At 36.4% G+C, this 26,838-nt stretch overlaps 1 protein-coding gene across 3 annotated transcripts; it reads right to left on the bottom strand.

Moving 5' to 3' along the window:
- Nucleotides 1–949: 949 nt before the first annotated feature.
- LOC126815031 (solute carrier family 35 member C2) lies at nt 950–26,820 on the bottom strand. Of its 3 annotated transcripts, none has more exons than XM_050540555.2 (10): nt 26,728–26,820; nt 22,226–22,490; nt 20,831–20,981; nt 19,181–19,244; nt 17,776–17,848; nt 16,936–17,104; nt 16,079–16,162; nt 13,485–13,660; nt 11,248–11,371; nt 950–5,770 (listed from the first exon to the last, which is right to left on the bottom strand). In XM_050540555.2, exons 2-10 carry the CDS (start codon nt 22,418–22,420, stop codon nt 5,646–5,648), a joined length of 1,161 nt encoding a protein of 386 aa, XP_050396512.2. In that variant the 5' UTR covers nt 22,421–22,490; nt 26,728–26,820; the 3' UTR covers nt 950–5,645. The 3 variants fall into 3 exon arrangements, with proteins under 3 accessions (XP_050396512.2, XP_055955624.1, XP_050396513.2); XM_056099649.1 differs by lacking the exon at nt 26,728–26,820 and adding an exon at nt 26,488–26,712 and having other exon boundaries at nt 11,216–11,371; XM_050540556.2 differs by lacking the exon at nt 26,728–26,820 and adding an exon at nt 26,488–26,710.
- Nucleotides 26,821–26,838: the final 18 nt, after the last annotated feature.

Here is a 26,838-nt window from a genome sequence, read left to right as displayed (position 1 = left end):
GATGAGACGTCACATGTTGAAGGTAGTCAGTGGTGCAGGACGGAGTTCAGATGGTTCGAAAAACTGAGGTTCCATGTACACATTGGCATGCACATAAAAGATCCCTTGGTAGTTGGAATATAAGAATAGGCCGGAACGCTGCTGTCCGGGCAAAATTTTCCTCATAGCACACTGTATGGGGTGTGCCCGTCTTCATTAGCCCAGACGGAGCAGAACTGTAGGACGTTAAACCCCATTTCATTTTCCTTTCCATTCCCAGCGGAAAATAGTCCTCCACAGCAGTACTGAAACGACAACGGGGCCTAGTGGGGCCCAGGCCTCATAACAAATGTCAGTCACATAAAATGCAGTGAATGTAAGTTCGATCTAAGGTGTTCCATTTTATTCCGAGCACAGTTGATCAGCATACATCACGTTTCCCCAATGTACGGACAATCAGGCCTCGAGTTCACAAAGCAGTCTCAGACTGAAGTTGAGAATTTACTCAAGTTTCAAACACAGTTTATGAGAAATATCTTTGATCCAGAAACACAAAACTTTGCACATAGTCTCTTATTAATGTATTTCATACATTAAAACAACAAAAGTTTTATAACTGTCCATACTTTTGTTGAAATAAGGCAAACAATTTTAATTAAATTCTTAACTTAAGTCTGAGAATGCTTTGTGAACTTGAGGACTGGTGTTTGGAGCGGCTCTTTCTATTAGGCAAAATCACATCTCTTGGGTTGATTTTATTTCAATAATTCAATAGGGGTCTTTATTAGCTGTGGGAGGAAACCGGAGGACCCGGAGAAAAAACACATGGTTGGACAGGTGACACTACTCCTTGTCATGTACAAGGGTAGACTAGAATGCACGGCACTTGACTCAATGACAGACCTTATGATCTAAGGGCATGTCAGATCATTTGGCCATCCAATCCCCATCATCTACAATAAATACTGTAACAATTAAATATAATTTTAATATTTTTGACATAATCAATGGAATATATAAATACAATTAACATCCTTTATACATTTATCATACAGAGAAATATATACAGTAACGGCCAAGAAAAAAAATACCCCTGTTTACGTTGTTGTTGTTCTTAGTGTTTAACGCCCGCTTCCACTGAAGGTGATATCGCAGACACGTTTTTTTTTATTTTCATTATCTTAGCACAAGCGCAGGGGTCTTTCCTGTGGGAGGAAACCGGAGTACCCGGAGTAAAACCACAAGGTTGAGAAGGCGCCCCTATCTCCAAGCCACATACGCTCACACCAGGGATCGAAACCACAACCGCAAGCCAGAGGTGACCGGCCAGCTAGAGGTCGAAGCGTGACACTCTAGACCACAAAGCCATCCCAACCCCCCACCTCTGTTTACGGTTATATGGCCCCTAAAATAGGGTCAGATTTTTTTATTTTTTTTTGTGAGGTTTATAATATCTAAATTTTCCTAGCATTTCCAGATGGATTTCTGAGCATGGTTCTTGAAAATAATACCAACATTTGAGTGTTGGAATTTGTCTACAGAAAACCATGTCAAGACTGAATTATATAGTGCCTGGAAAATGCAGAGAATAATAGTTAAGGGTTGGTGAATTCGGCTAAACGAAAATTGGGTCAAAGAGATAGAGAAAGAAATGGGGTTTAACGTCCACTTGACACAAAGTAGGTCATTTCGGGACTAATATGGTTAAATTTTATTTCAATAATTTGTTTGCGCGTAGGGGTCTTTAGCAGTGAGAGGAAACCGGAGGACCCAGGAAAAACCCTGTGACTCCTTGTCATGTATAAGTGGGGAATTGAAATCACACCACTTGACTCAGTGACAGACCTTCTAATCCAAAGCACACACGCGCGTAAACAGTTTGGCCCCGCAACCCTGCAAACAGAGTCAGTCCGGTAACCGTAAACACAGATTATTATTGTTGGGGCCTAAAAATAAAAACATAAAGACAAAATGAATATATATTTTTGGAGCACTGTTGGAAGAGCTAAATCTATTTGTTAAGGCCAGTTGAATTTTTGTCAAGATCGCGGAGATGTAAACAAGGTTAGGCCACGTGATTGTTGGCTAGAATGTAGGTTAGCATTAGGGTAAGCATTGGGGCTAGGCCCAGGGTTAGGCTTTGGATTAGTGCTAGCACCATTTACATCTTCTGACCTATGACGAAAAATTAAGCTGGCCTTATCATTTAGCACTAATCCTATTGGAAGTCATACCATGGCCATATAATATATCTGAGGAAATTTCTAACTATATTTACCAAATCCATACACTGTTTTGAAAAAATATTGTTTTGGGAAGACAATTACTTTTAGTTACAGGAGCAACGTCTCTAACTCAATATCATCCATAAAATTCAAAATTTAAAACACGAATTAGAATTCAATATTGATCAATTTTTATCAATATTGATGTTGTTATCTTGCAGTGAAACTATAGAATCCTAATATCCAAGACACAATTAACATTTTATAATCAGTACACAAGTCGTGTACCCTATTGTTTCCGGTGCCATTTTGTAATGCACAAATAAAAACATATCCTACAACACTAATTGGAAGTAATTAGTAAAGGCTGATTCACAAACGACAAAAATCATAATTTAAAAAACGTATAGAATGGACTAAGCAGATGTAAATGACTGGCGTTCAATATCTCACCGAACATAATTGATTAGAAATTACAATATTTTTTTCGAAAATTGAATATAAATCACTTTACATACATTTATATTACATTGATATGTGCTTTTAGAACCATTTTTGTCAATTTCAAGGTTTCAAAAATTAGAGCCATACGCCCTTTAAAGGGGAAGATTAAATATACAACAACCTATACCTTTTGAGGTTAGGCCGAACCAATTTGACTTTCTGTTCTTTGATAATTAAATAGCCATTAAATTATTATTGCTCGATTTATATAGCACTTCATTACACATGAGTGTTTCTAAGTGCATTCACAACAAAACAGTTCAAAAACATTTTTGAAATAAGTATGTTTTTAAGTGAGACATAAAGCTCTGGATGGAAGAGGACTCTCATAATTTGGAAATAAAAGCCTTTGAACTGTACAACCAAGTCTTTTTCTTGATGAAATTTTAACCAATGTTCATAAAGAGATAAGTAAAATTTTAACAGGTGTTCATGAAGAACCAAAAATCAAATTCTTGTGGCCTTATAATTAGCTGCCCTTGATTAGGTTACAATCCTACCCAAATAATATCTCATTGCACTGATTTAAAACACCCTCAAATTTTCCAGAACGAATCATCAAAATGTGAATTCTTCCAAAACCATAATAATCAATTTGTAAACATTTATCTCTTTTTGTTTATAGAATGTATGATTATCCAGTATCATGTATCTCCTGTTGTTTATAGGAATGTATGATTATCCAGTATTATTTATCTCCTGTTGTTTATAGGAATGTATGATTATCCAGTATCATGTATCTCCTGTTGTTTATAGGAATGTATGATTATCCAGTATTATTTATCTCCTGTTGTTTATAGGATTATGATTATCCAGTATCAGTTATCTCCTGTTGTTTATAGGATGATTGATTATCTAGTATAATTTATCTCATGTTGTTTATAGAATGATTGACGTTAAACCCCATTTCATTTCATTTCATAGAATGATTGATTATCCAGTATCATTTATCTCTAGTGGTTTATAGAATTATGATTATCCAGTATCATTTTTTCTCCTGTTGTTTAAAGGATGTATAATTATCCAGTATCATTTATCTCCTGTTGTTTAAAGGATGTATAATTATCCAGTATCATTTATCTCTAGTGGTTTAAAGGATGTATAATTATCCAGTATCATTTATCTCTAGTGGTTTATAGGATTATGATTATCCAGTATCATTTATCTCCTGTTGTTTAAAGGATGTATAATTATCCAGTATCATTTATCTCCTGTTGTTTATAGAATGAATGATTATCCAGTATTATTTATCTCATGTTGTTTATAGAATGATTGATTATCCAGTATCATTTATCTTATGTTGTTTATAGAATATATGATTATCCAGTATTATTTATCTCATGTTGTTTATAGAATGAATGATTGTCCAGTAACAATTATAAGGGTTGTGTATTTAATAAATGAGCCTATGCATTCATTCAAATTATTTTATAGATTTATTTCCAGTAACCGGGGTAAAATATTTACATGCGATAATCAATGAAAATGTTTCTATGACCCTTCGATACTTGTAGATTATAGTCAAAATTAAATGCATTACTTTTAATCATTTGGAAGAAAGAGAATACAAATTGAATAATTAAACTATATGGTCATGTTATTTGATAATGCTGTAATATCATGAATATACATGAAATTTAAACAAAATGGCCTCTATAATTAATTATGGCTCAATATTCAATAAAAATCAAAACAAAAACTATGAACAATATTACATTTAAACATAGTGTATAAACTACGCCCAGTTACCACCTTTGTCAATACAATTGCTAATAGGTAAATTGGAGTCACTGAAGAAAATACACAAGATAATAGGTAAAATGTGAATCACTAGATAAATGCAAATAGGTAAATTGTGAGTCACTAGAGAAAAGAAAATAGGTAAAAGGCAAATTGTGAGTCACTAGAGAAAATACAAGAGGTAAATCACGAGTCACTCGAGGAAATATAATAGGTAAATTGTGAGTCACTAGTGAAAAGAAAATAGGTAATTAGGCAAATTGTGAGTCACTAGAGAAAATACAACAGGTAGATTGTGAGTCACTGGAGGAAATTGTGAGTCACTAGAGAAAAGAAAATAGGTAATTAGGCAAATTGTGAGTCACTGGAGTTAAATACAATAAATATAGCATGTGTAAGGCTTCAGTCACAGGTGAAAATCACTGATTAATCTATAGGGTTTTTACTTCATTATACTTTGACCACATTAAAATATTAGTGTAAAAAAAAAACTGTGTTGAGCATTTACATTGTAACAGGAGCAACAGCTCCACATAAAACTGATGTGTGATTCTTTCTTATGACTAGCAGAACAGTCCTAATACACTCCACAGAGCATTTACCAGGTTTCGATGATGTGACCAACAATTGTTTCACTGTGTAGATCTGACAGTATAAAAACTACTGGCTACCTTTAATAAGCACTAGTTCCCAAAGTAGCACTCGGCAAACCTCAGCAGATTCCAGTACCCTACATCTAGCCTCGGCTGTATGACGACGTCCGCCAAGTTCCCGGATTGCCATTGACGACGCCTTTGAAGAATTATTATCATACAAATATTTCAAAGTCTGAAGCTGTTTTACTTTCAAGTTTATCTGATTTTCCTCAAACAAGGACAACTTTGCACTGAAAATTCGACACACTTGGCGAACGACGCAACTTTGAGAACTCGGTTTTAGAATCGACAAGTTTTCCTAATAAGTAAACTGGTGCCGCATCGCAATTGTACAGGTGTAGGTACATATCACTTACCGCCATACAACCAAGGCTAGATGTAGAGTAACTGAATCAGCCGAGGTTTGCCGAGTGCATTGAACCCACCAACCGACTGGCCAAAGTAGTAATCTTTCGGAGTATTTAAAAGAACTTAGTGCAGGGGAGATAACCCTACAATAAAAAATACATTGTCCTAAATTTAAAATCACAACCACATGTCATCATCTTCTATCACGAGCAACATTAAATAAATCTTCTTCATCATCGTCAGTGTTAGCGTCGCCATCTCTTGTTAACATTTCTATTCTTTCTTCTGTAGCGTGTATTTTTTCTTTCTTATCAGTGCCTGAATAATAAACACATTTATCTCATCATTTTATCTATAAATGAGAGAGAGAGAGAGAGAGAGAGAAATGAGGTGTAACCTCCACTCATCACAAACTAGGTCATTTTGGGACTAACATATGGTTCAATATTATTACAATAATTCACTTATGTGTAGGGGTCTTTAGCAGTGGAAGGGAACCGGAGGACCCGGAGAAAACCCATGAGGTTAGTTAGGAGACTCTACTCCTTGTCACGTACAACTGGGGAATCAAAACCACGCCAGTTGACTGAACGTGACGAAAACCGATTTAAACAAGCCTACAGTGAGGCCGATGTCCCACGCCATTAATCCCAAAATAAATAGAAGACACATATTAATTAATTCTACATGTATCTTTTTGAAAAGTATCGAGCAATCAAACTGATCATCTATACTTATAAGCACAAAATGTTCACGATCAAACTCAGTCAAGGTTCTTAAGTACCTGGTAGTGAATCTCTACACTAAGTTTGACCACTCCATAAGTTAGAATCAAAGTTATCTTGTTCCAAAGCATCGAGCAATGAAATTGCTTAGCTCTAATTATATTCTGCAGAAAACGTTAATCATTGAAGTCAGTCAAGACATTCACCTAATGAACATCTACACTGCAATTCAAAGCAGATTTGTTATGTTCTAACTTCTTAGCCAATCAAATTGCTTTTTGCAACTTAGCCTCAGCAAAAATTCTCATCTTAGAACCAAAGTCTCAACAAATCAAATTGCTTATCTCTGCTTAGCCTAGGGGAAAATATGCATGATCGAACTCTGTCAAGCCGTTCACCTAATAGACACCTACACCAAGTTTGAACATTTAACCTCCATTAGAAGGAGAGTTATTGTCACGACCAATCAGATTTAAGTCTCTACTATTGGCCTAAGCAGAAAATGCTCATCATCAAACTTAGTCAAGGTATTGATTTAATGAAACTGTACTCAAAGTGTCACCACTCTCACTCATTTAGAATCAAAGTTATCGAGCTCCAATATCTTGACCAATCAAATTGCTATCGCTCTGCTTACCCCGAGCAGAAAATGCTCATTATGGAACTTAGTCAAGGTATTAGAACCAAAGTTATCGTGTCCCAAACAATTAACAAATTAAATTGCTTATCTCTGCTTAAGTGGTGGACACACTAGCCGAATGATTCGGCCAAATCGTTCTGCCGAATCAATCAGCGCTGACTGATTTGCCCAAATCAAACATGTTTGATATATTCGCCTAGTGTGTACGCTTCGCTGAAGCATTCGGACGATTGGAGAATTCATTAACCAATCACCACTCATCATCCACTCATATCGAGAAGTCACATGATTCTTTGAAGACATGGTCTGTGCCATGTTTAATCATGTAACATGAAAGGTGATGCAATCGACTGGTGAATATCGCGAAGGATTCGCCTAGTGTGTCCACTTATTCGGCCAAATGATTCGGCTAGTGTGTCCACGGCTTAAAGCCTAGCTCACAAATTTTAGTAAACGTTTTCTGCAGAATATAATTATAGCTAAGCAATTTCATTGCTCGATGCTTTGGAACAAGATAACTTTGATTCTAACTTATGGAGTGGTAAAACTTAGTAAACTTGTGTGTGTTTGGCAACGTAGCAGATCGCAGACTGGCCATAGAGACTTTTGATCCTGTTTCCCCTTGTACACACTGACACGCACGTAAAAAATCCCTTGGCAGTTGGAATTCGATATAGGAGTAGGCTGTAGCGCCACTGTAGGGGCAAAATTTCCCTCATAGCATACTGTGTCATTAGCCCAGTCGGAGGAGAACAGTAGGATGTTAAACCCCATTTCATTTTCTGTCAGAAGGGGGACAAATAATGGGTTAGTTAAAGCTTCATAAATCATTTAAATAATGCGAGTAATTATGGCAACATGTCCTTTCCATAAATCGTTTAAATAATGCGAGTAATTATGGCGACATATCCTTTCCATAAATCGTTTAAATAATGCAAGTAATTATGGCAACATATCTTTTCTATATATAAATCGTTTAAATAATGCAAGACAGAGAGAAATGGGGTTTAACGTCCACTCGTCACAAACTAGGTCATTTCGGGACTAACATATGGTTTAATTTTATTTCAATAATTCGCTTGCGCGTAGGGGTCTTTAGCAGTGGGAGGAAACCAGAGGTTTAAATAATGCAAGTAATTATGGCAACATATCCTTTCCATAAATATAACATGACTAGAGTAAGTACAGACTAGAATACGAGCCGAAGGATTAAAATTATGTCACAGCTTTTTTATAGGTGTAAAGTTACGACTACTCAAAAAAAAAAGGCAAAAATCGTTAATATTGAAAAATACCTGTGGCAGGTAACATTGACATTCGGGATTGTGTTATACTTATGGAAATATTGACATAATTACTTGCATTATGTTGACATAATTTCATGCATTATTTAAATGATTTAAGAAGCTATCTCAGTGAGCTTTAAAATGTTAGAAGCAAGCAAATAAGCAAATCATGCCAGGAGCTGATGAGGCTACATGCAGTGGGTAAACTGATTCACCTAATAATAGAATCCTGACACAATATATTAACACTATTATATATTATATGTAGTTATCAGTAGGTAAACAAAGATCTAATTGACCAGACTTATATAAGACCATATCAGATTAACCAGACATAAATAAGACCATATTTTGGGTGTCAGATTAACCAGACATAAATAAGACTATATTTTGGGTGTCAGATTAACCAGACATATTTATGGCCATATTCTGGTTCTCGGATTAACCAGACATATATGTGACCATATTTTAAAATATATTCTGGATCTCAGATAGGGGTTTAACATCCACTCGACACAAACTAGGTCATTTGGGGTCTAACATAATAATATGGTTAAATTTTTTTACAATAACTCCCTAGCATGTAAGGGTCTTAAGCAGTGAGAGGAAACCGCAGAACCCAGAGAAAACCCATGAGTTTTGAAATTAATGACTGAAATTAATTGGGTGATGTTTCAAAGAGTTTTCAACTAATTACAGTAACAAATGTGTAGGGCATAGATAAGAAATAACAGATAGGAGATGGACGATGAGAGGTGTTAGCAGACAAATCTGTGTTTTCATTGATAGATCAGACAATAATAAGCTACTTTTATAAACTTTAGCTTAGCATAGAGTAACAGTTACATTTAGCTATGTTATACGAGAATTAGTTATTGATAGATCAGACAATAAGCTACTTTTATAAACTTTAAACGTAACAGTAAAATTTAGCTATGTAATACGAGAATTAGTTATTGATAGATCATACAATAATAAGCTACTTTTTATATTAACTTAGCATAGAGTAACAGTAAAATTTAGCTATGTAATACGAGAATTAGTTATTGATAGATCTGACAATAATAAGCTACTTTTTAATATAAACTCTAGCTTAATAGGCTTAGCATAGAGTAATAGTAAAATTTAGCTATGCAATACAAGAATTAGTAATTTTTTCACTGATGGATCTGACAATAAGCTACTTTTTATATAAACTTTAACAGTAACAGTAAAATTTAACCATGTAATTTTTCATTGATAGAACTGACAATAATTAGCTAATTTTTTATATAAACTTTAGCTGAGCATACAGTAACAGTAAAATTTAACCATGTAATACAGGAATTAGTAATTAATTGATGATGAATAATATGTAGTCCAACAATAATTGAAATAGGATGTTTATGATGAGAAATTAGCCACACATTATTTAGAGGGGTGTTACGTACTACCAAAGACATGTTAACAAGTTGCAATCTTTTACAAAGTGAAAACATAAACCACCTCTGCCATCAGATTTGTTTTGAAAGATATTTTATTGGCATGGCCTAATAGAGATATAATTTGAATGGCCTAATAGCTACAAGTATATCGATAAAATAGATAACAAAAAACAAAGGCCTGCAGGGTTTTAACAATTTTTTGACTGCAGGGGAAAATTTTTTTTAATAAATCAACAAGCAAACGTGAAATTTTGTAGGCATTTGCTTGCACAGTTAAACCAAGTTAGCAAGTTAGATATAAAAAACTGAGAACAGACAAAATCAAGTACAATCACAAAATTTTATCTGACAACGTAAAAGTCTATTTAAAATGTTTTTTTTTACCATTTCAGTAATTTTATGAATTTAATAATTCCACCTATTTTATACCATACACACATACTTCAATTATGACCTACTTGTTATTTGCAGTTTTTGCCAAAATATCAAATTTCTCATGGTTTAATCCATTCTAATAGATAGAGAGAGAAATGGGGTTTAACGTCCACTCGACACAAACTAGGTCATTCCGGGACTAACATATGGTTTAATTTTATTTCAATAATTTGCTTGTGCGTAGGGGTCTTTAGCAGTGCGAGGAAACCGGAGGACCCGGAGAAAACCCACGAGGTTGGACAGGCGACCCTACTACTTGTCACCTACAACCGGGGATTCGAATCCACGACAGTTGACTCAATGACAGGTTTTATGATACAGCGCGCACGTGCTAACCATTCGGCCATCCAACCCCCCTCCACGCTGATATGTTCTCGGATTATTTAACATTTAACTGAGACAACAAAATCAAATTACCAACAGAGATTCCAATTCCACATATCTTTGTAAATAGTGAATGGAATTAAACAATTTTGGACTGATATTCCTATTAGAGATATATACCAACATGAGATTCCAATTCCACATATCTTTGTAAATAGTGAATGGAATTAAACAATTTTGGACTGATATTCCTATTAGAGATATATACCAACATGAGACTTCAATTCCACATATCTTTGTAAATATTAAACGGAATTAAAACATTTTTTGGACTAATATTCCTATTAGAGATTAAATGTTCACAATATTGTCGTTTGTAAGGGATTCTTATAGAGCTAAATATATCATTGAGATTTCAATTCCACATATCTTTGTAAATACTGAATGGAATGAAAACATTTTTCGGTCTAATATTCCTATTCGAGATTAAATGTTCACTATATTGTCGTTCGAAAGGGATTCTTATAGAGCTAAATATATCATTGAGATTTCAATTCCACATATCTTTGTATATACTGTATGGAATTGAGACATTTTTGGACTGCTATTTCTATTTGAGATTAAATGTTCACAACATTATAGTTTGGAAGGGATTCATATTGCACTTCAATGATGCAGTTGAAGATTCAATATTTTACGTTTGTCACTTTCAATTAATACTATTAGTGATTAACCATTCACATTTTTTTTTGTTTGCGTGGGATTCATATTGCGCTTCAACGAACAAACTGAAGATTCAATATTTTACGTTTTACACTTTCAATGTCGTTTGTTAATCTTTTCAATTTAATTGTTTGATCTTTTGAATACATACTGATTCAACTACGAAATACAAATAGTGTTAACACATCTATAAAATCAAGACTTACTATCAGGAACTTTGAGAATTTCCAAGACTTACTAGATACAGCCCTTAGTAAAACATGTAATGATATTCCAAAAAGGCATACAACTAATCCTAAAAGATTTACTGAGTTCATCGTATCCCCATTAATCTGTGTAGCCAGGTACAGGGTACAAATTTCCTGAAAAATAAAAAAAAAATAAAGATATTTCTTAACTAAAATTATGTACCTTGTTTTCCTGTTATTCAAATTAATTAAATCACTGCTGTTCCTATTTTACAGAGAGAGAGAGAGCAAAATGGGGTTTAATGTCCACTCGACACTCGAGATCCCCGTGCCTACCATATTCACAGTCCATTCATGTAGGGAGAGAGAGAGAGAAATGGGGTTTAACATCCACTCGACACAAACTAGGTTATTTTGGGACTAACGCATGGTTCAAATCTTATTTCAATAATTCGTTTGAAAGGTAGGGGTCTTTAGCAGAGGGAGGAAACCGGAGGACCCAGAGAAAACCCACAAGGTTGGACAGGCAATCCTACTCCTTGTCACGTACAAATGGAGATTTGAAACCATGCCAGTTGAGTCAATGACAGACCTTATGTTACAGCGCGCTGCTAACCATTCAGCCATCCACGCCCACCACACCCCACCCCCCCCTACCCTATTTTACACAAAACAAATATATTTCATACTAATTAAATTTATGTACCTGATTTCTTAATTGATTTTTAACTAGATTTTCATACATCAAGTAAATCAAATCAAGACAGAAAATCTCTGTTTATCCAACATCAAATTGTAATTTACCCAAACCAACAATCTGATTAAAACACAGACCCTAATTTCGATTCGTTTTTGTAGTTCAAAATTTCGTTTTATTTGTCTGTACAACACTAGGATCTGGAAGAGTTGTTATATAAACTGCGTTCTTGATGGCGTGAGGAATTAGCTAATGAAACCATCTGTTACGGCGACTTCTTGGCATGTCATGCACGGAACTGTAGGTAAACCACTAGAAATGTCAACGCTGATTGATTAATCAATGTCTGACGTCATAGGGTCAAAAACCACTTGTACGACCCCTGACGCGTAGTCTAGGCCAGTATTTTAATCAGATTGCCAAACCAATAGGTATTTCTAAACAAATCACTCAGATTCTATATTTTCTTTCAAGTGGAGGATCCAAGTAGGGGCTGTAGAGCCCTCCCCGCCCCCTCAAATGAAAATTTGAGCTTTTTGTTGGTTGGGGTAATTGAGCAGATGAATTGAAAGTTATATTCAGGTCCCGATAATATGGACAATTGACACCCCAATTTTTCTAAATTGTATCGAAGGAGGACCCCAGAGTCCCCCCCCCCCTCCACCAACCATTTGTGTGCTGTCATGCCCTTCGGATTTAGGTCACATCCGAACAACTGGACACTTTTACATGTCAGGCATCCCGTTTCGCACCACTGACAAGGGGAAACCAGTAGACTGGACAATCTGGAGTCACTTACTCGACCATTACTGAGATTGAACCCATGAACTCCTTGTTAGTGAGCCAGCAAAAGAAAGAGAGAGAGCGAAATGGGGTTTAACGTCCATTCGACACAAACTAGGTCATTTTTGGACTAACATATTATTCAATTTTATTTCAATAATTCACTTGCGCATAGGGGTCTTTAGCAATGGGAGGAAACAGGAGGACCCAGAGAAAACCCACAAGGTTGGACAGGCGACCCCACCAGTTGACTCAATGACAGACTTTATGATACAGCGCACACGTGCTAACCATTTGGCTATCCACCTCCCCCTGTTGAAGAGAAACCATGTGAATAAATCAAAGTTGATAAATTTCAATGTGCAGGGAATATAGAATTAGTATGTTTATCTCACACTATAAGAGTTAAAATGTTAAGAGAGAGAGAGAAAAGATGTGGGGTTTAATATTCACTAGACACAAACTTGGTCATTTCGGGACTAACATATGGGTCAATTTCATTTCAATAATTTGTTTATGCATAGGGAGGGGTCTTTAGTTGTGGGAGGAAACCATAGGACCCACAAGGTGCAGGGAATAGCATTAGTACATTTACTAGGGGTCTTTAGCAGTGGGAGTAAACCGGAGGACCCGGAGAAAACCCACGCGGTTAGACAGGTGATCCTTCATCTTGTCACGAACAAGCAGTGAATTGAAAACCATCGCCGTTGACTCAATGACAGACCTTATGATACAACATGCACGCGCTAACCATTCGGCCATCCCCCCCCCCCTTACACGATAGAGTTAAAATGTTAAAACAATTACCTTAAATATTCCCGATATAGATAGAGTTAGACTAGAGGTGCGAGACAGCAAGAGAAATTCACTGAATTCTAGTAAGAAAGCCAAACAAGCACCAATTAATATAAGGCCTATTGATGTCAATAAAACCGTTGTATCTTCATAACGAAACAATCTGTTAGTTGTTGATATTTCTATACCTGTAGTAACCATAGCAACATTAATATATGTTTATTAAAGAGAAACTCTCACTATGTCAATCATTAAACAGACCTAAATCTGCCTATTGCAGGTCTTTCTTTAGGCCTTAAATGTTATATAAATTATTAATTACACATTTATTAACCCGTTAAGTCCATAAGTCGTTATATAACGTCTTGGACAACTGCCACTCACTGTGTGGAGGGCGTAATATAACACCTTGGAGGTATTTTCCCCAACCTATTCTTAGAACATAGTACATAGTTCTTCATCACATTAATTACACAATAGGGGGTAGTTAACGTTTTAAAAACATCACGCTTAACGGGTTAACATGACAAGATCATAATCAACTCTCAATGCCATTGGATTGCTCCAATTTTAAGTAGATTAGAATGGTTTGTCCATTTAATGATTTAATTTAAAAAAGGTGAAGGGAGTCTAAGACTCGAATGACCAGTACAGTGGTTAAGATCAATGTACACATCTTGTCAAGACTACAAACAGTGATAACTTGGCTCAGAATAAAATAATTTAGACTCAGTGCGGGGGAGTGTTCATCAAATGACACAAACAAAACCAGACCCAACTTTTCTATAGTAAAATTTTGCCTAGAATACGTTGCCAAGTGGTAATCAGTCCGCCGTTGGGGCGTTTTCGAAATATTTGGGGTCAAAGGTCAAATGAGGTCAACGTATTCTATGCAAAATTTTACTATAGAAAAGTTGGGTCTGGTTTTGTTTGCGTCATTTTACTATAAGTGATGACCATAGTGATTAGTGAACACATAGGCTTACAGGGAAATTTTTGACTGGGGGGGCGGAGGTGGTTGGTGCCCAGAAAATGTAGTTAGGTTCTTAGTATGTTACATAATACGCCTCGTACGCCTATGAGTGAACATCAACAAAAGAGTTAATATAAGATTATGTGCAAAATTAAAGGTCAATATACAATCGGATTAAAATACAGATCTATATTTCGTTTCGTTTTTTTATACTTTCGATGGCCTACACTACATGAAGATCTGACTAGTTATAGCCATAGGTCACGTCAGGGGTCAAAAGACCGACTTATGACCCTATGATGTCAGACATTTGATTAACCAATCAGCATTGATGTTACTAGTGGATTACCCACAGTTCAGTGCAAAACACGCCTAAAGCTCGCTGTAACAGACCGTTTCATTGGCTTATCCCTGACACCATTCAGAACACGAGTTAAATAACAACTCTTCCAGATCCTAGTGTGGTAAAGACAAGTAAAATGAAATTTTGAACTATAAAAACGAAACGAATAGGATCTTTGTTTTAACCAGATTGGGTCAATAATATATGACATGTGCTGGGATTTTCAATAATTAGGTAACTCTAGTTTATTTTTCAGTTAGGGCACTGTTACAGAATCATTCACTTTTTGACAAAAGCATGAAAATTGGCATATAGGTAGTATTTTGTTTTCGACAAATGGCAGTTGAAAATGAGGTCATATCGTACATGTCCCGCTCTTATTCAAAAGAGGAATTCAAAAACCACTTTTATGCCAATTTTCATGCTTTTATCATGGTAAGACCAGTAGATCTAGATTTCAACGGGAATAGATTTCAGAAAGCTGGATTTAATTGTTTTTGTATCTAGGGTACTTGCTTATCAACAAACTAAAAGTCTTCCAAAATCAGATATGTGGATGTGGGTGAGAGATAGAGAAATGGGTTTAACGTCCACTCAACACAAACTATCCCATTTCGGGACTAACACATGGTTCAATTTTATTTAAATAAATCGCTTGTGTGTAGGGGTCTTTTAGCTCCGACTGGGCTAATGAAAACTGACATACGCTATACAGTGTGCTATGAGGGAAATTTTGCCCGGGCAGTGGCGCTACAGCCTACTCTTATATTGAATTCCAACTGCCGAGGGATCTTTTACATGCACGTCAATGGTACCTGTTTTTTGTCCCATCTGAACAACTATGCGCTGTCCCTTGCCAGGCCCCCAGTCCTGCACCACTGACAAGGAGGAACCATGCTGGGAAATCCCAATGAAGGTTCTCGGCCAACGCCGGGATCAAACACGCAACCTCCAGGCTAGTGAGCCATCATTTTACCCACTACCATAACCTGCACAGCTATAATATGGAGGTTATCAACAAAAATTAAAGGGTAAAAAATCAAAGTGAAAGTAAAGTCTGATAGCGTGACTGGTCTGATCCCAAATTTAGATAAGGGACTGTCACAGAATTTCAACACTTGCCTCCAAATGAATAACCTGCAGATAGAAAATGGTAAATTAAATGTAGATTATAGTCTTAATTTCGCATCAAACTCCATCTGTGTCAACATTTTCTCACTCTATTCCCAGGTTGTTTATATTTTGCCACAGTCCCTACGATAAAGTACAGTATTAAGTGTATTTACAAACCTTCAAATGTTGTTGATAAAGGTAATAATCCTAACATCATCCATGGTTGAACATGATACATCATATCTAATGGATTACTTAAACCTGAAAAAGACAGAGAAATGGGGCTTAACGTCAACTCGACACATAATAGTTCATTTCGGGACTAACATATTGTTCAATATTATTCTGTCCTTATCAGCCCAGTCGGTGCAGATAAGTAGGAGGTTAAACCCCATTTTATTTCATTTCATTTTTATTTCTTAAATTCGCTAGCGAGTTGGGTTTTTTGACAGTGCAAGGGAACTGGAGGACCCAGGCATGCCGTCATACCAAAAAATTAAATTCACATTTATGGGTTCCCTGAGTCTCCGAGAACTACCCTAGCTTTCGGTCTGAATGAAGTCCCTGCAAGGTGCTTTTTATTTTTCTAAAACTGATCAAGTGACTTTTCTAAAGCTGATCAAGTGACTTTTCTAAAACTGATTACCGGTAAGTGAATTTCTAAAGCTGATCAAGTGACTTTTCTAAAACTGATTAAGTGACTTTTCTAAAACTGATCAAGTGACTTTTCTAAAAACTGATCAAGTGACTTTTCTAAAGCTGATCAAGTGACTTTTCTAAAAACTGATCAAGTGACTTTTCTAAATCGTCTAGTGAGAGAGAGAGAAATTGAGTTTTACATCCACTCAACACAAACCAAGTCATTTCCGGACTAACATGCGGTTCAATTTTATTTCAATAATTGGCTTACACTTAGGGGTCTTTAGCAGTGGGGGAAACCTGGGGACCTGGAGAAAACCCACGAGGTTGGAAAATCTTTTAGTGACTATAAATGTAATAAAATGAGGGCGTATAAAAATGTTACTTTAACGTACCTAATTCTTTTTTCTGAAGTATAAACTGAGACAACGTCCAGCGTATACCAGAGAGGAAGGATGCTATCATAACCATTATAAAACCTTCTAGATTGAACTGTGTAGAATGATAGGTGAACATAAATAATCCACCAGATATAAATAACACAACAAAAACTAAACTACATCGCTGGAAATATAGAAAATAGTTCTATTATAAACAACACAACAAATACTAAACCACACAGCTGGAAATATATAAAACAGTCCTATTATAACAAAACAACAAACACTAAACATCATCACTGAAATTATATAAAACACAACAACTAAACCACATTGTTGGAAAAACATAAAACAGTTCTATGATAACAACACAAAATCCACTAAACCACATTGCTGTAATTATATAAACCAGTTCTATGATTAACAAGAGAGAGAGAGAGAGAAAGAGAGAGAGAGAGAGAGAGAGAGAGTTTAACATCCACTGGACACAAACTAGGTCATTTCGGGACTAACATACGGTTCAATTTTATTACAATAAATTGCTTGTTCTTTATCAGTGGAAGGAAACCGGACGACCCAGAAAAAACCCATGAGGTTGGACAGGCTACTCCTTGTTACGTACAAGTGGAGAATTGAAACCACTGTGCTTAGCTCAATGACAGACCTAATAAATGACGCAATGCGCACATGTTAACCATTCCACCACCACCCAACCCCCCATTTTATTGAAGAATGATGAGCTGTCCTATGAAACATCAAATTTACAAATACATGAACTGATATGTTACATGTATATATTAGAATTTCTGAATTTTTTTCTTGTTTTTTTAGAAAACAGTCAATGCTTCTACTTACCATTTTTTCTAATCTAAAAATTATGCTAAAAATAAGAATAAAAATCACAGACGTTGATTTACACATTGTATATCTGAAAGATAAAAAAACCTTCAATTACCTTAAAATCTCTCTATGTGACATGTGTCATTTGGTTACGGCGTGGTTCCCCCTTGTCAGTGATGAAGGAGTGAGGGCCTGACAAGGACAGCTGTCAAGTCGTTCGGATAGCACGAAAAACTGAGGTCCTGTGTACACATTGGTTTGCACGTAAAAGATCCCTTGACAGTTGGAATTCGATATAAGAGTAGGCCGTAGTGCCGCTGTCCAGGCAAAAATTCCCCCATAGCACACTGTATGGTGTATTGTATGCCTATCTTCATTAGCCCAGTTCAGAGCAGAAGAGTAGGACGTTAAACCCCATTTCATTTCTTTCATTTCTGTGTCATTTGGAGTGTGTTACATTCATTGTTAAATTGTTAAATTGAATGCATTTATTTCAATCTGGATAATCAGTAAACAATCTATGGCAGTAAACAAGGTCAATGAGTAAATTAAAGGGACAGTACCCAAATCTATAAAGGGGCAATACCTCACTATGATTTAGTGACAGAGTGAGAAATTTGATATTTTAGCAAAAAATGCAATTGATGCATTGTTACTTTAAACTTTTTGAGTAATATATTACATAAATATTATAATCCCAGTAATCATAAAAATATCGAGCCAATCTCGTCAAAAGGAGCTACTTAAATAACAAAAACATATAACTAAAGGGGCTCTAGGACAATTCCTCCCCGGAGAATTCATCCCCAGATAACTCGTCCTTAAGTACAATTCGTCCCATATGACTATTGGCCCCCTAAGGCTCAATTGTCCCTGGAGAACTCGTCCCCTTATGAAACAACTTTTAGAAAATTATTGTTATTGTTCCATTCTTGTGGCTTCATCACTTTTTGTGACTTAAACTCCCATTTGTTTAAATGGTTTTCCACTGTGAATTAAATTGATTTATGACTGAAAATTGAAAGGACGAATTGTCTGGGGTCGTATTGTTCGGGCCGAATTATATGCAGACGAATAGTCTCAGGGTATGAATTGTCCAGGAATGAATTGTCAGACGACAAGTCGTCCGGGGACAAATTGTCCCTTACCCACTGAAGGATGACAGGCCCACTCCTCCAGTTAATGTAACAAACAACCATTTCACCTCAGCCCAAAAAGGAGAGACAAATACCAGTTGCCTCTTACTTCTGATTTTCATGACATTTTAGTCCAAATCTTGACTGTCACATAAATAAACTGTTTGGTACTATCCCGTACCTAGATATTAACCCTTTCGAAAAACCTTACTACATTATGGAATCAATGACAAATCTAATCGTTTCTTTTGCTTTGTCATAAATATATTTACCTATATACTTACAAAGAAACTGTGATAAATTCGAAACTCCAATTAGAAAAACCTATATCTAAAACACTGGTTATACCTGTAAAAAATAAATATATATCTTAAACACTGGTTACACCTGTAAAAAATATATATATATCAAAAACACTGGTTATACCTGTAAAAAATAAATACCTGTAAGACTTTCTCAAAGAATTAAGTTTAAAGGCTCAATACCACTCTTGTTGTAACAGAATAATATGTCCCAATCTTTATTCTGGTCAACAAATTGTACTATTTTACAATATTTCAATTAATTGATGATACAAATTTCATCTTAACACACATTATTTAAAAATTTTGAAAAATTCAACATAACGTAAACCTTTTCAAATGAAACTTCGATTTAAAAATATTTTCGAACCCTCTGGACAAGTAAAATAGGATGCAATGGATAATTTATACAACAGGTAAGACACTTAAACATCTAGTACTTAGATAGAGATATCATTTATTTTCTGGAGCTTTCAAGCCAGCAAGAGTGTTATTGTCCATTTAACATTAATGAAGATGGGCATACTTCATACAGTATGCTATGGGGGAAATTTGGCCTGGACAGAGGCGCTACAGCCTATTCTTATATTGAATTGCAACTGTCAAGGTATCTTTCATGTGAATGCCAATGTGTACACCGGACCTTGGTTTTTCACAAAACAGACAAGGAGTTTAAACGTCCACTTAATGTAACTAGCCATTTTGGTATAAGATATCTTTCCAAGTTTGAAATGAAATGAAATGGGGTTTAATGTCCTACTGTTCTGCTCCGAACTGGGCAAATGAAGACGGGCATACACCATACAGTGTGCTATGAGGAAAATTTTGCCCGGGCAGTGGCACTATCGCCTCCTCTTATATCGAATTCCAACTACCAAGGGATCTTTTACGTGCATTCCAATGTATACACGGGACCTGGTTTTTCCATCTCATCAGAAGGACTAGACAGCTGTCCTTGTCAGGCCCTCCCGTCCTGTATCACTGACAAGGGGGGAACCACGCCGGAAAATCTGGATGAACTTTCTCGGCCAATGCAGGGATCGAACACCTGACCTCCAGGCTAGCGAGCCAGCGTCTTACCCACTTAGCCACGTGATCCCCTTCCAAGTTTGAGGAAGATTATTTCAACCCAATGAACATTATAAAAGCTGGGGGACTGCACCACACATAAAAAATTACTCAAGATAAACCTACAGACAGGATAAAATATAAACAGACAACTCAAATAACCAACGTATCAATGATTAAATTTACAGTACATTATACAAGAGCTAAATCTGCCTATTGCAGGTCTTTCTTAAGGGCTGAAATTATTAATCAACCCTTAATCAACCCTCAATGCCATCTTAAGTGTCGGATTTTCACTGGATTTGAATCCGATCTGCTGCTCGACTCTCATTGATGATTAAATCCAAAAATGGACAATGGAAATTATGTTTTATCGTACCGACTTTAGTAATGATGATCGAGGCTAGGTCTAAAATTTAATCGCTAATATCTCAGTTCAGAGTGGAGCAATTTTATTGAAATGTTCAGCATATTCACTTTTCATTATCTATCATAGTGAGAACTGCCCGCTCTTTATCTAATCTTCCATAATGTATCTTTAAGTGAATGGATAGAGATATTTACCTGTAGGTCCTAATTTTCTGATATACTGTCCCCAATCTAAAGTTATTCGTGGAGTTTTGGATCTAGATTGTAGACAGGAACGTATAAGACCAGCTAATACAAATTTAACAATAAGATGACACATGGTAACGGATAACGGGTACGTATAGGACTGAAAAATACAAGAATATCTAACACTACTATAAATAATTTCTCTTTGTAATAAAAAATTATATAAAAAGATAAAAAAGAAAAAAAAATCAACAAAAACTAAATCTTTGGTAAACAAGCATAAAGCTTATTTAGTGTGTGGCAATCTTACAAATTCATCGAAATGATGTAAATTTAAGCCTAAAAAAGGTGAGCACAATTTTCGAAGGGCCCAGTAAATATGTGAGAACATAAACTTCTTCAGAGATCTCCGCGACTACCATACTAACAGGCTCCTGTCAGTCCATCCATGGGGAGAGAGAGAGAGAGAGAGAGAGAGAGAGAGAGATGGGGTTTAACGCCCACTTGACAAAAACTAGGTAATTTCAGAATCTGGACTAACATCTGGTTCAATTTTATTTCAATAATTCGCTTGCATGTAGGGGTCTTTAGCAGTGGGAGGAAACTGGAGGACCCGGAGAAAACCCATGATGTTGGACAGAAATAACAAACAGATCAATTCACAATATTGAACTGACCTATGGCTATCATTATTGAAAACATTACAAATACATATAAGACAACAAGTGATGCTATGCAAGATGCGCCATATTGCAATAGGTGGATGTAGAACAGTGAAATCAATAGGATTCATCATGGCATTATCTCAATGTTTCACCACAAATTCACAAGTTTTTCAGAAAAGGGTGGTAACGGAATGTCATAAACTGCTCAATATTGATAAGGTATGTCCTCTTGTGACCCCAATGCTGCACACCAAATTTGAAATAAATCCATTAAAAACAACAGTCTCTATCGCATTCAAAAGGTTTGTGACAAATGTGGTAAATCCGGAATGGAAAGTCGAAGAATGCCTATTTAATTAAAATACAGATCTATATTTCGTTTCGTTTTTTTATACTTTTGATGGTCTCTACTACATGAAAGTCTGACTGGTTGTAGTGAGATGGCGTGTCAGGTCATATGAGCTGCTTTTTACCCTATAACATCAGACATTGATTAATCAATCAGGGTTGACATTTATAGTGGTTTACCCACAGTTCCGTGCATCGCACACCAAGAACTTGCTGTAACAGATTGTTTCATTGGCTAATCCCTCACATATAACAACTCTTCCAGATCCTAGTGTAGTGAAGACAAGTAAAAAGAGATTTTGAACTATAAAAAACGAAACGAAATAGGATCTGTCTTTTAATCAGATTGGACGGACATGAAAATGTGGGCGTATAAAAAAGTTGAACATACATGTATAAATCTTTGATTGTAGAACGTTAAACTGATAGAAAACGTATAATACACAAGAACAAGAACACCAGTTGACAAAAGGTTTCCGAGGAATGATCTGGAACATATTGATTTCTTCACTAATTTGGCTTTAGGTTCCACGACATCTTCCAGGATATGTTTTCCGAGTGACGTTTCTTTCTTATTTTTAACCATATTGCCCTCCTCTTATCTCCACTAAAAGATGATAATCAACAACCACAGGAGCTACATTTTATTCCATTTCCTTAAAAATAAGATGAACATATAATTAGCATCATATAGTTACATCACTCTTGATTTTGGGGGATCACAGTGGCTAAGTGGGTAAGACGCTGGCTCTCTAGCCTAGAGGTCGGGTGTTCCATCCCTGCATTGGCCGAGAAAGTTCATCCAAATTTTCAGGCGTGGTTCCCCCTTGTCAGTGATGCAGGACGGAGGGCTTGACAAGGACAGCTGTCTAGTCATTTGGATGGGACGAAAAACCGAGGTCCTGTGTACATATTGGTGTGCACGCAAAAGATCCCTTGACAGTTGGAATTCGATATATGTAGGCCATAGTGCCGCTGCCCGGGCAAAATTTCCCTCATAGCACACTGTATGGCGTATGCCCATCTTCATTAACCAAGTTTGGAGCAGAACAGTAGGACGTTAAATCCCATTTCATTTCATTTCTCTTGATTTGGTTGGGGGGAGATGGCTGAATAGTTTACGAGATCAGTCATTGAGACAAGTGGTATTGTTTCAAGCCCAAGCTTGTAGTGACTAGGAGTATGTTTGCCTGTCCAAAATGAAATGGGGTTTAATGTCCTACTCTGACTGGGATAATGAAGACAGGCATACGCCATACAGTGAGTGTGCTATGAGGGATAATTTTCCCGGGCAGCGGCACTATGGCCTACTCTTATATCGAATTCCAACTGCCAAGAGATCTTTTATGTGCACGCCAATGTGTACATGGGGACCTCATTTTTCTGCCCATCCAAATGACTAGACAGCTGTCCTTGTCAGGCCCTCCATCTTTCACCACTGACAAGGGGAAACCGCACTGGAAAATCATGATGAGCTTTCTTCTTGGCCAATGCAGGGATTGAACATGTGACCTCTGGGTTAGCAAGTCAGCGTCATACTATCTTAGCCACCGTGGCTCCTTGCGTGTCCAACCTCCGTGAGTTTTCTCCAGTTCCCCCCCTACTGCTACAGATACACCCCACCCCCAGCATAAGCGAATTATTAAATTATTAAAAAACTGGTTTATGCACTTACAAACATATCGCACAACGTTGTAACACATGTTCTTTTATCGTTATCAAGCACAAATGATGAATATATGTGTATAAAAAAACAACTGACTATTGTTCATATGATATAAAAAAACAACTGACTATTGTTCATATGATATGTTTTTGAAAGAACTATAGAATTAGTCAATAAAATTGCATCCAAGCTGAACTGTAACATGCTGTAAAGTCAGTATATAAAATTTGATCAACCGGAACTAGTGGTATTGGTATTGTTAACTGTATATCACTCTATGATAACATTACACAGCATTAGCTGTATTAACATACAAATTATCACACAACATTTATGAATGGTTAATTGGTCGAGAGTGAGCCATTAAGTAATATATTCATACTGCACGAGGCGTTAGCCGAGTGTTGTTTCAATATATTACGCAATGTCTTTAGCTCGAGACCATTAAACAACTTAAAATACAGACACTATCCCGCACATGCTTTTCACTGAAATATGTCACGCGAGTCCAATATTTCATCTAGTATAGATAATGTACGATTGACAAGTTGCTCGTACAATATTGGAAATAATGATACACCAACATCAAAAGATGACAACAAATCTGTATTTTATATTCTAATAAAAAACATTGTGTGATAATTTATGTCTGATATTTTGTACTTGACAAGGTCAGTGACAGGTGTGCGCATCCATGCTTGGAAATGAAATGAAATGGGTTTTTTAACGTCCTACTGTTCTGCTCCTACTGGACTAATGAAGATGGGCATACACCATACTGTCTGCTATGACTACTATGAGGGAACTTTTACCCGGGCAGCGGCACTATGGCCTACTCTTATATCGAATTCCAAATGCCAAGGGATCTTTTACGTGCACGTCAATCTATACACGGTTTTCCGTACCATCTGAATGACTAGACAGCTGTCCTTGTTAGGCCCTCCGTTCTGCACCACTGACAAGGGGGGAATCACGCCGGAAAATCTTGATGAACTTTCTCGGTCAATGCAGGGATCAAACACGTGACGTCTTACCCACTTGGCTCCCGCAGTCAAGGATGGGGGAGAGAGAGAGAGAAATGGGGTTTAACGTCCACTCGACACAAACTAGGTCATTTTGGGACTAAAACATGGTTCAATTTTATTTTAATAATTCACTTGCACTTAGGGGTCTTTAGCAGTGGGTGGAAAATGGAGGACCTGGAGAAAACCCACGAGGTTGGACAGGCGACCCTACTCACATACAACTGGGGAATCAAACCACACAACTTGACTGAGCTTGAATCAATGACAGACCTTATGATATACACTCACGTTCGTATCAGTTGTATGTGCTAAAGGGGGGTTGGATGGCCGAATGGTTAGCATGTGCGCGCTGTATCATAAAGTCTGCCATTGAGTCAACTGGTGTGGTTTTAAATCCCTGGTTGTACGTGACAAGGAGTAGGGTCGTCTGTCCAACCTCGTGGGTTTTCTCCAGGTCCTCCCACTGCTAAAGACCCCTACGCACAAGCGAATTATTGATATAAAAAAATAAACCATATGTTAGTCCCGAAATGACCTAGTTTGTGTCGAGTGGACATTAAATCCCATTTCTCTTTCTCTATATGTGCTAAAATGATCTTTATTTTAAAATAATATATCCTATAAATAGAATTGTATAAATGTCAAACACATTTGTTGTTTGTATTTTGTATATATCTTATTGTTATTTAATAAAAGCCATATTTGTTAGGATCTGCATGCAGTTGTGAAACTAACAATCTAAAGCTTTCTGCTTTTCAAAAAATAAACTATAAATAAAACCATTGTTCTCGGATCAAGTCTGGACAAAATACAACATCAAAGAGATGTGGCCCTGCAAGAGCATGCACCATATTCAATCATGAGTAGATTTTGTGCAGTTCACATTGAAAAATATTTGTGTCCATGGTCCATGGTTTGATCTACATGTATAAATAAGCAGCTGACCAGATTTGTATTGACACATACATGTACATCGTCTTTCAGACCACCGACGTTGAAGAATAAATTTATTTGAAACCTGAATTAGGGTCTTTAGCAGTGGGAGGAAAACTGGGGGAATCGGAGAAAACCCACGAGGTTGGACCACCGACCCTACTGCTTGTCACCAGGCCTACTAGTTCCTTTAGGAACTGTCTCTGATCGGATGATGTCCTCTGACAGTTCCGATCTGTTCCTATATAGCTGCAATATGAATATACAGTAAAATACCGTTCTTCCCCACCTCTGTTCTTAGGCTATTTTGGAACCTTTATACCTGCTATTTTTCACCGGGATACTTATTTTTCACAAAAGTAATTATTTCTCACTATATGATCTAACACAAATTTACAATAATTCAACACTATTTTCAAGTAGATTAAATAAACACGCGATTCACGTAATGGCTGATCAGTTCAAACTATTTTGTGTTATGTTTTTAATCGCAAAATTCCACTTGAAAATAGTGTTGAATTATCGTAAATGTGTGTCAGCTGTGACAAGAAATGATTCCTTTGGCAAACAAAGAAGAATAGTCGGTAAGGCTCCAAAATAGCCCTAGACAAGGGAGAGAGAGAAGAAACTGGAGAATCCGGAGAAAACCGACAAGGTTGGAAAGGCGACCCTACTCCTTGTCACATACAACCGGGGATTAGAAACCACACCAGTTAACTCAATGACAGACCTTTTATGATACAGCGTGCACAGGCTAAACATTCGGCCATCCACCCCCCCGCCTTAGATCAGAGGTGGGGATGAGAGGTATTTTCATATTGCAGCTATATAGGAAGGAGTAGGAACTGTCAGCGGACATCGTCTGTCAGAGACAGTTCCTCGGGCTAAAGAAACTATAATAACTACAGGCCTACTTATCCGGGAAATCGCAAAAATTCCATGAAAGACAATTCATAATAAGTAAAGTAAATATGGCATAATAATATATTATAAATTTTTTTTTTTTTCATAAACTAAAATAATTTTAACCTGTTGAACTTTCCAATCTTAATCTTACGTTACAATTTACAATGAATAAAGTCCAGTGCTCCAAACATACGGTACATCATTCATAATCATAGTTACATAGTAATAAAAAACGGCTTAAATTAAAACGAATATGTCACTGTCATGCATTAATTTTCACGGCTAATTCGGGTTTCTTCTTTGCAGACCTGTTTCTTACGAAACTTCTCTTTATAAATTATTTGAAAAGTTTACAATATTTGCCTCATCAATCATTCAATATTATTTACACCACTTCTATCCGTAACTTCATAGGAAATTATTGACGTGTTGTTAATTTCGTACACTTCGTTGTCCAGACATAAATTACAATGT

Source organism: Patella vulgata, chromosome 3 (genome assembly GCF_932274485.2).
Source record: "Patella vulgata chromosome 3, xgPatVulg1.2, whole genome shotgun sequence".
Taxonomy (NCBI): Eukaryota; Metazoa; Mollusca; class Gastropoda; family Patellidae; genus Patella; species Patella vulgata.
Note: the sequence above shows the minus strand (reverse complement) of the source record. Positions and strands in the feature narration are given on the sequence as shown.